Raw genomic sequence first — 15,576 nt, 5'->3', positions numbered from 1 at the left:
CAAGTAGTAAATGTAAATAAATAACTTCCAGAGTTGTCAATGGGAACGTTTACAGTGAGGAGTTCTGCCCAATTTCTGGGCTGCTAATGGGAGTAGCATTAGAAGATACTTTCTGAAACAAGTCCACAATTTTATTGACAGTGACAAGGATCCACTTGGCTGGTGAAAAAGAGATAGTGCTATCAAGGAATTGTAATTCGCTTTTTTAGGAAGGCATATTTTAGTAAGATGACAAATGAAAGAGCTGTATCCAAGAAGCTCTTCCTGGAGATAAAAGGCAGTTCTTTGGAGGAATACATTTAGAAGTTAAGTGCTTTTTCCTGTATGTTAATGAGGCATTTTTGATCCCATCTTTGTAAGAAGTCAGCATAATTTTCTCACGTGTCTTTTTCTTCTACCTGCTGTCTATGGAAGATATTAAATAGGCTGCATTAAAACAGGTCCCCAGTGCTCCTCTCTCCATTATTCCAAAGGTTCCTGTTACCATCTTAAACATAATTAAGTCAGGAACTACTTTGTTTTTGTTTGTCTGTTTGTTTTTGTTTTCTGATGGGCTCTGAGGCCAGTGAATTCTTATAAAAGAGGGATCAGTTAAATTTCCCCAAATGTTGGCTCCATATAGGAATTAGTCCTTTGTATTTGATTGTTTTATTTACATGTAAAAAAGTACTTTTCAGGCAAAGGGATCTGATGTCATCTATCATCAACTGCTCCCATCAATTGCTTGTCCACAATTAACAAGCACTATTAATAGGGATTATGCTCATTATATATATATATATATATGTGTGTGTAAAATTAAATATATATAATATTCCTTTTAAAATGGCCACTATTAGAGGATAATTATGGGAGACTCTCATAAGAATACAGTATAAAAAACTATTTTTAAAGCTAATATAAAATTCCTGTCCTTCCTCCTCAAATACAGGTCATATAAAATGGCCATATAAAATGGCTCTGATTGCTTTCTTTGAATATTTGGCTGCTTTACGCCATTATTTTCTAAAAATATAAATACAAATCAACCAAAAATCTGATAAGGATACTGCTGTTCATTTTTTATCGCTAGGAAAAAACTTTCATATGTTAGAAATTTGTTCATTTTAAAAGAATCAAAAGATTTTAAAGCATAAAGCTGGATAGGCCTCAAGTAAGGGCTAAGTTCTTACTGAACTATCATATCTTTCCTACTAAAGAAAATTGATGTGAGTATGGTTTCATACACATGGTCCCTTTTAAATGTCATATCTGATGATATGAAAAATATATGCCAAATGAACACTAGGACATCAATAACACTGAGGATTTGTTCTTTTTTTTTTTTGCTTTTTAGTTCTGCCCCTGTGGCATATGGAGGTTCCCAGGATAGAGATCCAATTAAAGCTACGCCACAGCCACAGCAATGCAGGATCCAAGCCGTGTCTGCAATCTACACCACAGCTCACGGCAATACCAGACCCTTAACCTACTGAGCGAGGCCAGGGATCAAACCCGCAACCTCATGGTTAGTCGGATATGTCTCTGCTGTGCCACAACGGGAGCTCCTGAGGATCTTCGTTCTTATTAAGAATTGTTTTTTGGAAAACTGGCTTCAATAAAGAAGCCTAATCATTGAATTTTTCTGAAACTTCCTATTATTTGCCATTGGACTCGTCAACCATGAACAATAGGTATGTAGTAGTCTCTACCACTAATCTTTTAGGGGATATTTAATGTTTGGAACCAAATTTTAGCACGATTCCCGAGGAGGGACAAACTGAAGACTTAACTCATTCTTCTATGTCATCACTTCTGAATTTTAGAAATCTGGCATCAATTAGGCAAGTGGGCACTTCTTGAAGAAGACGGGTATTTGCTTGGTGCACTTGGGAATTAGGGGAGGGACATGAAATTTGCTAAAGCTTCAAAGGAGATGAAGGATAGTACTTGGAAGCCGAGGAAGAGGAGAGAGTTAAGTGTGAGAGTAGGAGACACGGTGAGAGAAGAGTACAATTTCTCGCTGGTATGTCTTTGTATACTCTCACACCTTTCATTCCTCTTCTTATCCATTTTGGTTCCTCAAGCACAAGGGAGAAACTGCACTCTTTCTCATATTCCTCACGGTCAAATATTCTAATGGAAATGATCTTCCTGTGGGAACACAAGACAAAGGCAAAACAAATGGTTGGAGTCACACGCTCATGCCAGGTGTTCACCAAGCAGCAGGTTACTGTGATGTTATGGAGGGAGACTTGGCAACACATGGACCTCCAGGAGTATGTAAAAGGGCACCTAGGTGCTCGCAGCTGGCCCCGCACTAAGTATTCTCTGCCAATCCATCACTTGCATAAATTCTCCCTGCTTCAATCAGAAATCAGGGGGTACCCCGATTAGGAAATCAGAAAGTTGGCTTTATTTGGGTGGAGAAAGCATCAGCACCAACTTTCTGCAATGAGGCTTGACTGCACTGACAATGAATGTCTCAGGCTGTCATGTGCAGAGTGGCCAAACCTGGCTGATGGAGCTCCAGGCCAGGCCCACCATGGTCCCAAAGGAGACCTGTGCCCTGTTACATAAATGGAGGGATGTGTGCATGGTAAGTCACGTTCTGAAGAGTGCAGGCATCCAGGGGTGGCACAGGCCAGCAGAAGCTGTTGGGCTCAGCCCTGCAGCAGCTCCCCCACCTTTCTTCTCACTCATCTCCACCAGGCGGGGCTCTCCAATCTCAAGGAAGAAGGTCTTGTTTTTCTCATACTCCTCATCATCAATTACCTTGACTGATATTGTTTTGCTGAAACAGAGAAGAATAGAAATTGACGAACAAGGGGAAGAGGAAAGAGAAGAGAAGGAACACAGGAGAAAAGCAAGATTAACAAGCTGCACTTCCAGACAAATGGCAACTGAGAAGCTTCTGGACTGTGAGACTGTTCTTCCAGAATGGGTGTGGGATAAGGCTGAGAGATTACAGAGGTCACCCCAGGAACAGCTCCCCCTCCCAGGACCACAGAATTATTGCAGCCAGAATAGAGCACTCATACCAATAGGTTTATCATCACCATGAGAAGCAGAAAAACAGAGACTGCAATAGTAAGAAAAGAAACATATTTATTTAGTAAGTGCCTTAAGCATAGGATTGTCTGAGCTGTGCTCTGGAATTCACTCCTTTGAAATAAATCAATAAATCAAATCAAAATATAAACACATGTTTTCTCTGAGTGATAGGCATCTAGGTCGTATTTTTTGGCCTTCATTCAGATTTACTTTATTTCCAAACATAATATTTTATCATAATTTTTTAAAATAAATGTATAAGAGTATTGCAAAATAAAAGCCTTTTATTTCTCTGCCCCATGTCCTAGAATCAAACTCATCTGCAGGTGAGTCAGATTTTCCATGTTGATCACAAGGGGAAGTTTTTCATGTTTTGTCTGTCTTTCTAAAGATGGAAGTGGAGGCCTCCCAAGGTGGGGGTTTGGAGTCATGATGTTCTAGTTATTTTCTTCCCAAAGAAAGTTGAGTTTCAACTTTGACAAAATACACCCTTCACACTTCTTTCAAACTCCACCGATACACCTAGGCATTTCTTTCCTGCCATCCATCCTTTAGCGCTTCTTGCCTTATCATCTTCTGGTTGTGACTGACAGGCAGGTAGGGCAAATGCAAATATGATGCAAATCTCAACTCCCCATAAGACTTGATGACTCTGAAAAGAAATTTAATGTTACCTTCTAATTAATAAGGGCTTAATCACTTTATGTATTACAACTCACAGCCCCCAAACACATGTTTGTCCTTAAAAATTTTTTTTTTCAGTAACAATGGCCAAGAACATTTCTGACTAAAAATTCTGAAACAATGAGTTTATATAGACACATAGTTTTAATGTCATAGGCATTATTTAATTCAGGTGGAATGTCCTAGGTCTTCTGGAAGGAAATTAGTCTATAATCTTTTCTTTTTTTCAATTGTTGATCAAAGCCATTATGTTTCATTTAGACCTATGCATGCTAAAGAGCATCAGTCTTTTCTCCTGTAAAGGAGAATAAAGGCAGAAGTTGTGTTTCATTCTTTGATTTTCCCAAAGCCTAATGCTAAAATGAGATCAAATGATGGCTTCTGGTCCTTGGGAGCCTCATAACCTCCTCCCTGTTCCTCAGATAAGGAGCATCCCTCCACAATCCTCAAATCCCAATCTCTCACTACTAAGGAGTTGAAGCACAAGACAGTGCCTTTGCTCTCTTATCTCGGTCCTCAAAGACTGAAATACTAAAGCTACATGAGCAGCTGTCAATGACTAAAGCAGTACTCATTTTTTAAGAGCAGTTAGATATTTACAAACCTACCAACAGTGTGACCAAGTCCAACCACATGTATATAATGAATAGTTCCTGTCTAACTTCTAAAACTATTTCCTGGAACTCACTTCCTTAATTTATAGATAAACCAGCCTACTCGGACTACACTGGGGGTATCTAATCATCCTTTTATATACAGAAAATACAAAATATTAGGGAAAGCACAAGAAGATATAAGAAATGATGATGTGTATGCTTTAAATTTTAGAACTGAATTTGATGTTATAAGTGAGATCAAATTTACTTTTTAAAAACCTGCCAAACGTCTATCCTCTTTGTCATCTGATTTATGCATTTTAGGTATTAATTTCCATCTGACTGCCTTGCAATCATAAACTATATTTGTACATCTCCACTAAAGCAATCAGCATCACTATAACCATGTGTGGGAAAATGCTGATGGTATTAGAAGGGCCATGCTACTGACTTCTGGACATAATGGCCCCAAATACATTATCAAGGCACTTCATCATGGTAGGATACATTAGACTGGATGTCATGTTGTGATGTTTTGTTTGTATTATTGAAAAACACCTGACTTATCTTTCTCCATCTTGCACTCCCAACCCACACCACATATATTTTATTATATTGCAGAAATAAAGAAATATAACACATGTTATATTTCTTTATTTCTGCAATATATTTTATATATTTATTATATATTATTAGATTTTATAATACATTTTATTGGACTGCAGAAATAAAGAAAGCACAGTGTAGATGGCTGGAGTCATCTTGCAAAAAGGGCAAGCACTTGTTTAGGAAAGACTCCCAGTTTCATTCCCAAAGGGCAACAGGACCACTTACTCACAAATACACAGACAAAAAACAAGTAATATATTGTTTCTTATCCTTGGTGAATTTAATCCTCTGTTGCTGTGACAGCTTTATTTTCTTTACTCTGAGTAGTTGATGAGTGTGAGAAATATAGGGTCCCACCAAATTTGTTTGTATGATAAAATAAACACTTAAAATTTGTCACTGAGTATCATTATTTACATTATTACTTATCATAATCCTTAGAAAACATTTTAGTATTTGAAAACTGTGACCCTGGAAAATCAACTGTGAAGAAATGGAAAACAGAACTCCTGTAGGTGCCTGACAAAGACACCTAAAATAGATGGGGTTTGCATAGTGGCATATTATTTCAAAATCATTATAATACAATCAATAGGGCCACAGACAGGAGGAGCCACTAAATTATACATTGATTTTGCTTCTCTTGCACCGTAAAGCTCTTAATAGGAAACCTGATTATTAACAGATAACTCAGTCAATTTAAGAGGCAAGATAAAGTGGATCATTAGAAATTATCTCTCTGAATCAAGAGAGACAAAAGTCAGAGGGGATTGGTAATGTTCACCTTTTTCTTGGGAACAGACTATTGCTCCCCCTAGCAAAGGCAGAGAAGGTGAAATGAACCTAAGTTGTTCTTAAAGGATCATCCCCTTGGGATCTTTTTTGTTCACTTTCCAGAGCCTAATGCATGAAGGAGACTGTCACCACTTCTTCCATCACTGGGGATATTACATGAGATAGGTTGATCTGGTGAAGACTCCAGTTCCACTAGCCTGATGATCAGCAGAAGCATACCTTTCTCTGTGTCTCAGAGTTCTTCAGGGGAAATCAAAAATCTCAAAGATTGAAGGGACTTAAAGATCCTCCAGTTTGCCCTCACTGACACCCCATCCCACAGGGCTTTAGCACTTTTACAAGGACTCTTTCTCCCTGAGAACACAGATTAATGTTGGCTGTACTTTGATTCTATTTACCAATGGGAAGCAGTCAGACAGCTGTTGTTACTTCCTTCTTTTTTTTTTTTTCTATTGAAGTGTGGTTAATTTACAATGTTGTATTAGTTGCGAATATATATAGCAAAGCCTACCTGTATCTGAAAGTTCTTTTTCAGATTCTTTTCCATTATAGATCATTACAAGGTATTGAGTATAGTTCCCTGTGCTATACAGTAGTGTTGCTATTTCTTAAATTGAGAGGTTAAGCAAAACAAGATTGGGATAGTCAGGTAGACCCAAGCTTTCATCCAACAACTCCTGTGCTATTATTGCACTGATAAGGAACAAATAGGAAAACTGCATCATGTGATTTTTTTCAACTACCATAATTATTATTTTTTACATCACTCTAAAATTCAAGAGTGTGCTATAAAAATTATGTTTCCTGGAAACTCACAAAGCAGTTATATGTCTTATGATAACATTAAAACATTTAATAATTTCTCAGGATGACCAAATATTTTATGGAAATATATTTTGGTTCTATTTCTGGGGGGGATGGTGGAAAGCATTTGGACAAGAAATATCAGTTTATTCAGTGGAGAAATATAGGTCATTCCTTTAGATTTTTGCAGTGCCTCTCCTTTGATGATACTAACCCCACATCTATATTTTATTTCCCAGTCTCTCTTATCTGATGGGTCTCAATGGACCTAAACACCTTCAAACATTTTAATAAGCAGTTCTGATATCAGGTGGTGACTCAGGTAGACTGTGAAAGAGAAAAGAAAGAGATGGTTGTATTGGTGGAAGCTAAAAAAGAAAATCTCTTCAAAATATATTCTAATCTCCCATTACTAAGCCAGAGTAGTATCCGTTTCTTTTCAGATTTCAGCCTCGATTTGATCTTCTGTGGTTTCTTTTCCCTGAAACAGCTCTTGATGTTGGGAGACATGAGAAAAAGACAAGTTGGAGGATTAGAAAGAAGAGACTCTTTCTGAGTCCTTATAAAATAAAGAGTTTCAGTGAGGATTTCACACATGTAGATACTGCAATGCTTCTTTTACATTTTATTTTTAATGATTTTACCTCTCTTTAGGCATACTCAGAAAGAAGTCAATGTACTGCTGAGCATTTTGCATGTATTCAATAATCAATCTCCTTAGCAGCCTGGAAGTAACTTCTATTACTTCCACTTTACAGAGGCAATAATGATTCAGAGAAGTTCACTTCCAAGGTCATAAAGTGAGACTCCTGTGACTGGCTCCAAAGACCAGTATCTTTCAGTTATGTGACCCACGAGGTCCTGATTCATTCAGTTGTGCAGTACTTTTATGATGACTTTGAAAGGTCTGAATAATTCTTTTGAATTAATTAGAGGTTTTTTGTCTTATCTTTATGTTAACAAAGACTGCCTAGATGAGCAATGACAGATTTTCAATTCTGTTTGTAAAAGGCGTACAGCACATATTGTATTCAATGATGACTGCTTTAAAAACTTAAATCCTTGAGGAGATAAAGGTCCTGTTAGGATTAATTGAAAAGTGCCAGGAGCACAAGGGGGCTCCCCAACTCTGAGGAATGTGAGCTACCAACCAGCAGACTTGGCCTCATCTGGGGGCCTGGCATAAATGCAGAATCTCAGGCCCACTCTAGGTCCATCAAATCAGATTGGCATTTTACCAAGATCCCCCCCATATGACACTAATGAAAGTAAAAGTTAGAAGCACTGGTCTAGATAGGACAAAGGGCTCTTTCATTAAGTCAAATGATAAGTTAAGAGGCCAGTAATAGTTGGCCTTGTGTTTTGGAACTGTCTGCATGGTGGAATCATGGGTGAACCTTTGCAAACTAAATGTCTGGGCTGGTCTCACTCCAGATTAGTGAGATGGAATTCTCTAGCCCTGGGGCCTCAGCATGGATATAGTTTTAAAAAGATTTTCAGGGGATTTTAAGATTGTAGCCGGGCAGGGGCAGGCTAATGGAGAACCACCCTGTCTGACCTGATGTGTTAAATAAGGAGGAGGTATCCTTGTGAGGAAGTCAGGGTCAAAGCTGAAATTTAGATCTCATTAGCAGTCTAGGTTGAAGCATGGGAGAAATGCTTTACTTTGTCCTTCACCAGGATTTTTTTTCTGGATTATATAGAACATGTAAAGTTGTTTTCTCCTCTCAGGAAATGCTGGCCTCCACAGGCAATCTTAACAGTAATAGATGAGAAAACATTTTAACCTCTGGGCAGCAAAGTTTACACTCCTAAAGGGTGATTTCCTCCTCTGAGAGATAAGAACTCTGGTGCTAGGCTTTTAGATAACAGATGTTCTATTTGGAAAACAGAAAAACTAAGGGTTTCAATTGGCACAGAAGATAGTAATGCTCCTATCCCTTCTCTCAGAGAGCCTCTGAGCCACACCAGTGAGAGGCCAGGTCCTGGAACTGGAAACTTTCCCCAGGGAAGCTGCCATACTCAGACTCAAGAAAGAAGTGACCCAGGGCCAACCACATCTGAAGGGAAAAGATCTGGCAATTTCTCTGACCACAGAGTGATATCATAGGTAAAGCAAGTTTGAAATTTAATCCCCAGTACACGTGGTGTTAAAAGCTTCAGGATAAACCCCTATGACTCAAAAAGACAAATAGACCAACTTGAAATGGGCAAAGGATCTGAATAGACATTTCTCCAAAGAAGGTAAACCAATGGCCAATAAATACATAAGGAGATGCTCAACAGCATTTGTCATTAGGAAAATGGGAATCAAGGCCACAATGAGATACCACTTCCCTCCCACTAAGACAGCAATCATCAAAAAGACAGATAATAAATAATAAATGTGGTGGAGAATGGAGAGTAACTGGAACTCTCTTACACTGCTGGTGGTGATGTAAAATGGTACAGAGGCTTTGGAAAAGTCTAGTGGTTCCTCAAAAGTTTAAAAATAGGGTTAGGGTTATTGGAGTTCCTGTTGTGGCACAGCAGAAACAAACCCAACTAGTATCCATGAGGACGTAGGTTTGATCCCTGGCCTCACTCAGTGGGTTAAAGATCCGGCATTGTTGTGAGCTGTGGTGTAGATCGTAGACATGGCTCGACTCCACATTGCTATGGCTGTGGTGCAGGCCAGCAGCTGCAGCTCCAGTTCAACCTCTAGCCCAGAACTTCTATATGCTACAGGTGCAGCCCTAAAAAAAAGCAAAAAAAAAAAAGTAAGGTTACCATATGACTTAGCAATTCCACTTCTAGATGGAACTCAAGTGATTTAAACACATATGTCAGCACAAAAACTTATACGTGAATGCTCATAGCAGCACCATTCATAATAGCCAAAAGTTGGAAACAACTTTAATATCCATCAGCCGATAAACAAAATGTGATACAGCCATACAATGGAGTATTATTCAGCAATAAAAAAGGAATGGATTTCTGGTACAGGCTACTAAAGGGTAGTAGCCTTTATGCTTCCCAAAACATACTGCTTTGTTATACTGATTGTTTTGAGCTGAGGGCCATTAAAAAATAACAAGCTCAGGGGGAGGCTCTCTCTGAACTCCTCCTATCTGTGAAAAAGATAGATGCTTAAAAAGGAAGTCATTATAAAAAAAAGGAAGTCGATTCTCATAAATTCCCTTACTGAGAATTTCATCATCCAGAGAACGTGATTATTGTCACAGGTGAGAAGACTAGAAGTGGACACGAAAAAAATCTTTGCCACAAACTGTCATACTGCCCATCTTTTCTTCTAAGGGCACATTCATCTTTCCTCAAAGTCATGTACAAAGCCTACCTCCCCTCTCCCCTTTCCCTATTAAGATGGTATTTAGGCTTACATTTAAGCCACCTCAGAGAATGACTCATTTTTCCCTGAGTATCTCTTATGTAGATATGTTAATAAACTTTTGTTTTTCTCTAGTTAATTTGTATTACATGGTCTCAGCCAAGAACTCCAAAGGGTAGAGGGAAAATTATTTTTCCTCCACTACACTTTGACATGGACGACCTCAAAAACATTACGCTAAGTGAGAGAAGCCAGACACAAAAGACATTGTATGAGTCTCAGACATTGTATGAGTCCATTTATATGAAAAGTTCAGAATAGGCAAATCCATGGAGACAGAAAGTAGATTAGTGGTGGTAGAGGGCTAGGGGTTGCAAAATAATGGGGGTGCCTGCTAATGGTTGTGGGATTTCATTTAGGAATAATGAAAATATTCTAAAATTGCTTATAGCCACAGTTGTACAATTCTGAGAATATACTAAAACCCATTGAATTGCATATTTTAAATGAATTAAATTCTCTAGTGTGTGAGTTACATCTCAACAAAGCTGCTATTACAAAACACAACAACAACAAAAACAAGCTTCAGGACAAATCATAGTCTAGAAAAGGCTGTTTCTTTGGGTAAGAAAAGGTTGTGAAAGAATGTGTGGGGTGAATTTTCATTTAGAAGTTTCAAATTGCTAGTACTGCTAAAACTTGGTGTGCCTCACGGCCATGAGACAGTGAAAACCATTTGCTTCAAAGCTAAGTGCCATTGCTGTGTCTGCCAGCTCTATCAGCCCTCAAGCCATCCCTCTCCCCAGGCAGAGTGCTTGCTGCCTCCTCCAGGGTTAAGGGTTACTGATGTCCTGTTTTGACAGGCTAAACATTTCTGATGGGTGTTACCTCAGGCCTGGCCCCCTTGGATAGTTTCTTTCTTTTCCAAAAGTATAAAGTCTTTTGAAAAAATCAGGAGCAGTGTTTCCTTCATGGGATTCATTTAAAAGGAAAGGAAAGGACTCAAAACGTGCTGCCCTTGCAAAGCCAACAGCTCTGGTCACATCACCCAGGGCATTATCCAGTGTCCTTGCTGGCACTGATTTCTCTCTACCAGCAAGGAAAGACATGCTGGCTATGGGTTGCTTTTGTATCACTTGACTTAAATTGCTGCTGCATTGTAAGCCATTTTTTCCCCTTCAAAATTTAACTTGGTGAGTTGCCTGGTGATTTCAAGTTAGGGAGAGAAAGAAGCATTTGGAGAAGACCCACACATATATTCTCATCATTTTCCCATAATTGACCCAAGTCAACTTCCCCTCCAACTCACATTCCAAATAGGATAAGAATAGACTGCTTTTCATATTATTTCTAATATTTTTACATCCTTTCCAGATTATTGGTGAGGAACTCTGGCATGAATCCACTTGGGAGTTTGCTCAAGGTCCCATTCTAAGATGGTCATAGAAGAGGGACAAAAGTGTAACTTGAATCCCTTGTTTCCTTTGTTGAATGCCAAGGGCACAAAACTGGAATTCAGATTACCTTGGATTTGTATCTTGACTCTGCCACTTTCTAGCTGAGATATGTGGGCTAGCTAGCATTTTTCTAAACAATGTTATCATCCATCATTTGGAGATAATAAAACACTTAACAGAAACTGTAATAGTCCCAGTGTGGCAAATATTTGGAGAGAAGTCTAATTTGAAAAGATACATGTACCCCAATGTTCAATAGCAGGACCATTTATAATAGCCAATAACCTAAATGTCCATCAACAGAGGAATAGATAAATAAGATGTGGTATACAAACATACCAGGAATAATACTCAGCCATAAAAATAATGACATAATGCCATTTACTGCAACATGGATGGACCTAGAAATTATCAGGTTAAGTGAAGTAAGTCAGACAAAGACAAATATCATATGATATCACTTATATGTAGAATCTAAAATACGACACAAATGAACCTATCTGCAAAACAGAAACAGACTCACAGACCTAGAGAACAAACTTATGGTTACCAAAGAGGAAAGTGGGGGAGGGGAATACATTAGGGGTTTGGGAGAAGCAGATACAAAAAATGCTATATATAAAATAGATAAAGAACAAGGTCCTACTGTATATAGCACTACATTCAAATATATTTGAATAATGTACTATAGAAAAGAAGCTGAAGAAGAATATCTATCTATATCTATATCTGAATCACTTTTCTGTACACCTGAAACTACCCAACACTGTAAGTCAACTACACTTCAAAAAAAAAAAAAATACTAGCTAGCTTCCTAGTCCCAGCCTCAACAGGGGCACCCTTACCAGGTTAGCTGGATGGATACGTAGTGAGGACTGAAGTTGTACTTCTCCTGAAGCTCCTGCTATGAAGCAGAACATGACAAACCAGGATGGTGCTATTCTGTAATTTAAATAGCCTCCAAAGATGAAAGTTGCTGAAGTAGCTCAAGCAAAGTAATTCTCCAGGAGGCCTTATCATCTGATCTCTTTGCATTATCAGATGGTAACTGAAGGCTGCTTCAAGCAGAGCAAGGGGCAGGGGCATTTAAAATCCTGCTGTTCCCTGAGGGATACCAAGGGAGTTTTACAGAGCCCTGGAGTGGGGGTTTTCTGGTAGAAAACCTAGCTCTATTCTATTTTCCTCTCTTACTTTTGAATCTGAATGGCAACTCATTCATTCGTTCAAATGCAAGATATGAACAAGTGTAATTCTTTGGGGGCTCTCTCTTAGCAATCAACTGTGAACTTTAGTCTCAAAGGATAAACTTCATAGCTACCTTCTGGTCCCTAGAAGACACATTGGTTGACCACTTGAAAGAGATAAGGATCCTAGAATTAGTGTTCAAATAAATAGTACCCTGGGAATGCTAGATCCCTCCTCAAAGTTCTATCCTATGATCACAGGCTAATATGGCAATCACAAGAGTAAATTTGCTAAGAGAAGATTATATATATATATATCCTAATTTTGTGATATATAAAATTTATACCTTGCCCTTGCTTCACTCCCCTGCAGCGAACACACTTCAGTCTTTAGGAGGGTAAAGTAATAAGGGTTTGTTATCTAAATGTGCACTGAGACAGTTTGTAAATTTAGTGAAAAACAAAGAGGATCCAACACTGGGCACCATGTTGAAATACATCAAAATAGATCTTAGTCTAGATTTATTTTTATCGTTTAATAATACGGACATTGTGCAAATTCCATGAGAGGAACTTTTATCAAAATGTTGGAGGATTCTCATCAACTTTAAAATGATTCCTTAATTTGTGAGTGCTGTTTGTAACCTGAGATCTTCACTGTAATCCTTAAAGTGAACGAAAAAGGTAAAATTCTCTAGAAAAAGTTGTTTTAACAAATTCCTCAAAGTTGAGGATAATGTTATGTGTACTTTGAGACCCTGAGCATCTTCTTCTCTACAAACCGAACACATATAGAAACGTATGTTAAATCCTCAATTTGTCACTGCCCTTTAAAAGAATTTGGAATTAAATGAAATTGCTGCTGTTGAATTTGAAAGCAATGGTTGGCTTCCCAACCTTTTCAAAAATTATGAGCATTTTCAAAATTTTTGAGTTGTCATTAGATATGAGACTCTCTCTAGAGATTATTTACACCTTCAGACATTCCTCCTTTGTCAAGGTTCTTTGTTCATAGTAAAGAGTTTCCCTCGAAAGCAATGGAAAGATTTCACTCTTAGTACATTCTAGGACAGCAGCTACTCAGTGCCGAGAAAGCATCTGTATTCAAAAGAGGCCAGCTTTAAAAGTAGAACAGCAAGAAATAAAGCTGGGCTTTCTTAAGATTTTTATTCATATCCTCTCTCTCTTTTCCTTCCTTCCCTCCCTTTCTCCATAGCCACAAAATAATCAATGACAAATCAATCTCTCTCTGCATGAATTCATATAAAACATTCTAAAAGAAAGGATGCCAAAAAGTTTTTTCGAACATAGCTAAAATAAATCAATAAATAATGAATTGATACTGATTTTGACATCTCACATTTCTATTCCATGTCTTATCTTACTGCTATTTTATATTAGATTAAGCAATCAATCTTTACGACTTCACATTGTTGCAGGTGTTAGAATGAGCTCCCTAACTGTTGCCTTGAGGATTATTTTGAGCTAAATGCAGTCAAGACCCCATGGGTTCATGTGAAGCTACTGTCCCCCCATTAACTACCTAGATGAATTTAAATTGGAGATTTTCCCCAGAAAAAGAGTTATTACCAGAGATAAATTTTATCCAAGTGGCCCCACCTATATGGCAGGGCAAAAATCTAATTCCCAAGCATCTGTTCTTCCCCTTACCATCCTGTGAATGCTGCTCCTGACCTTGGAAGTCCTAGGCCTCTATCCCATTCCTTAGCTCAGGATGGCATTTATCTCTTATTTAACCTCTTTGTCTCTGACCCTCTTAGGCATGTTGGGTTCCTATATGTATGAAATTACATTTGAATTTTCTCCTATTCATCTGTCTCAAGTCAATTTGATTCTTAGACCAGCCAGAAGAACCTAGAAGGGTAGAGGGAATTTTTCTTTCTCCCCTGACATTATATATTCTACAAATACATTTGGATTTTAGTTTTGTATCTCACAATGGAGGCCTATGGTTTACAGAAAAAAATAAATAATAAATAATAATATTTACTGACCACTTACTCAGTGGGTATAAGGTTGAAAAGGTAGGTTTGGTTCAGGTTTCTTTAACCTGAAGGTGTCATGAAGGAAGATATCCAGGGAGTCTATTAAGTTATTCCAATATTAATTTATTTCCACAGTAACATAATTATTAAGGCTAATCAGGTTCCTGCTACCATGGCCATGGCTCCGAGTAGTTCTACAACACCGGTGGGGGGTGGGGGGTGGGGGGTGAGGAGGACATGACCTCCTAAAATGCTGATTTAGGAAAGGGATTCAGATTGTCAAGTTCTCATTCTGCTGTTTACTATCTGCACCTTTGTGGGCTATTTACTCTTCCTAAGGCTTCTGCTCTCTAAAGTGGTTATGAAAATAGTATTTATCTCATCTGATTGCTGCAAATAAACCATGATAACACATATAAAAGGCTTAACACAGAGCCTGGCATATATTACATACTAAATGAATATTAGCCATGTCTACTATGACCACAAGCAATATTGTGTCAAGAACTGGGACTCTTGGAATTGAACTGCCTGTAACTCATGTGAATGTCTTAGTTTCCTCACCCGTAAAGATGGAATAATTATATCTATATCATGAGGTTTTTCAAGGAATAATAGAGGAAAACAGAACAGGACAATGTACATAGAAAGGGAAAGGGAATAGGAACTGAAGCATTTCAATAAAGCTAATTTACTGATATCACAAGGTAGGTTAGTAGAAATCACTAAAAGCAATTTTTTTTAAAAGCAAAGTTTCAGTGTATTTATTAGCATTTGTTTTCCCTGCTAACCTAGGCAAACCTCATTCTGAACAGACTCCTGTCCCTATTTACATGAAATATCATAAGTTGGCAGAATGTACAAGTTTGTGTTAGCAAGTTTGTACTTCATGGGCTCTTTTTCACTAAATACAATTAAAATAATATCAGTTGCTTTCAGATAAAACACTTCTTAAAGTGTTTTTTCCTGCTTATTAATCTCATACTTGCTCATTGTTGAGAATCTGACAAATGTAGAAATAAAGGAAAAGAAATAAAAATCACGCACAAGCCTACCACTAGAGATCAGCATTGAACATAT

The 15,576-nt window shown here is 38.0% G+C and overlaps 1 protein-coding gene across 11 annotated transcripts in view; it reads right to left on the bottom strand.

Moving 5' to 3' along the window:
• The window catches only part of SLC8A1 (solute carrier family 8 member A1), a 420,023-nt gene that overhangs the window by 86,668 nt on the left and 317,779 nt on the right, over positions 1-15,576 (bottom strand). For 7 of the 11 annotated variants that reach the window (XM_047782209.1, XM_047782211.1, XM_047782212.1 and 4 more), the window contains exon 3: positions 2,667-2,773. In XM_047782209.1, coding sequence (XP_047638165.1) covers positions 2,667-2,773 — 107 coding nt within the window. Of the gene's footprint in view, positions 1-2,029; positions 2,134-2,666; positions 2,774-15,576 lie in introns of all 11 variants that reach the window. The other 4 variants (XM_047782213.1, XM_047782216.1, XM_047782218.1 and 1 more) reach the window with 1 other exon arrangement.

This window comes from Phacochoerus africanus, chromosome 5 (assembly GCF_016906955.1).
Source record: "Phacochoerus africanus isolate WHEZ1 chromosome 5, ROS_Pafr_v1, whole genome shotgun sequence".
Taxonomy (NCBI): domain Eukaryota; kingdom Metazoa; phylum Chordata; class Mammalia; order Artiodactyla; family Suidae; genus Phacochoerus; species Phacochoerus africanus.
The sequence above is the reverse complement of the archived record's forward strand: the minus strand, read 5'-3'. Positions and strand labels throughout refer to the sequence as shown.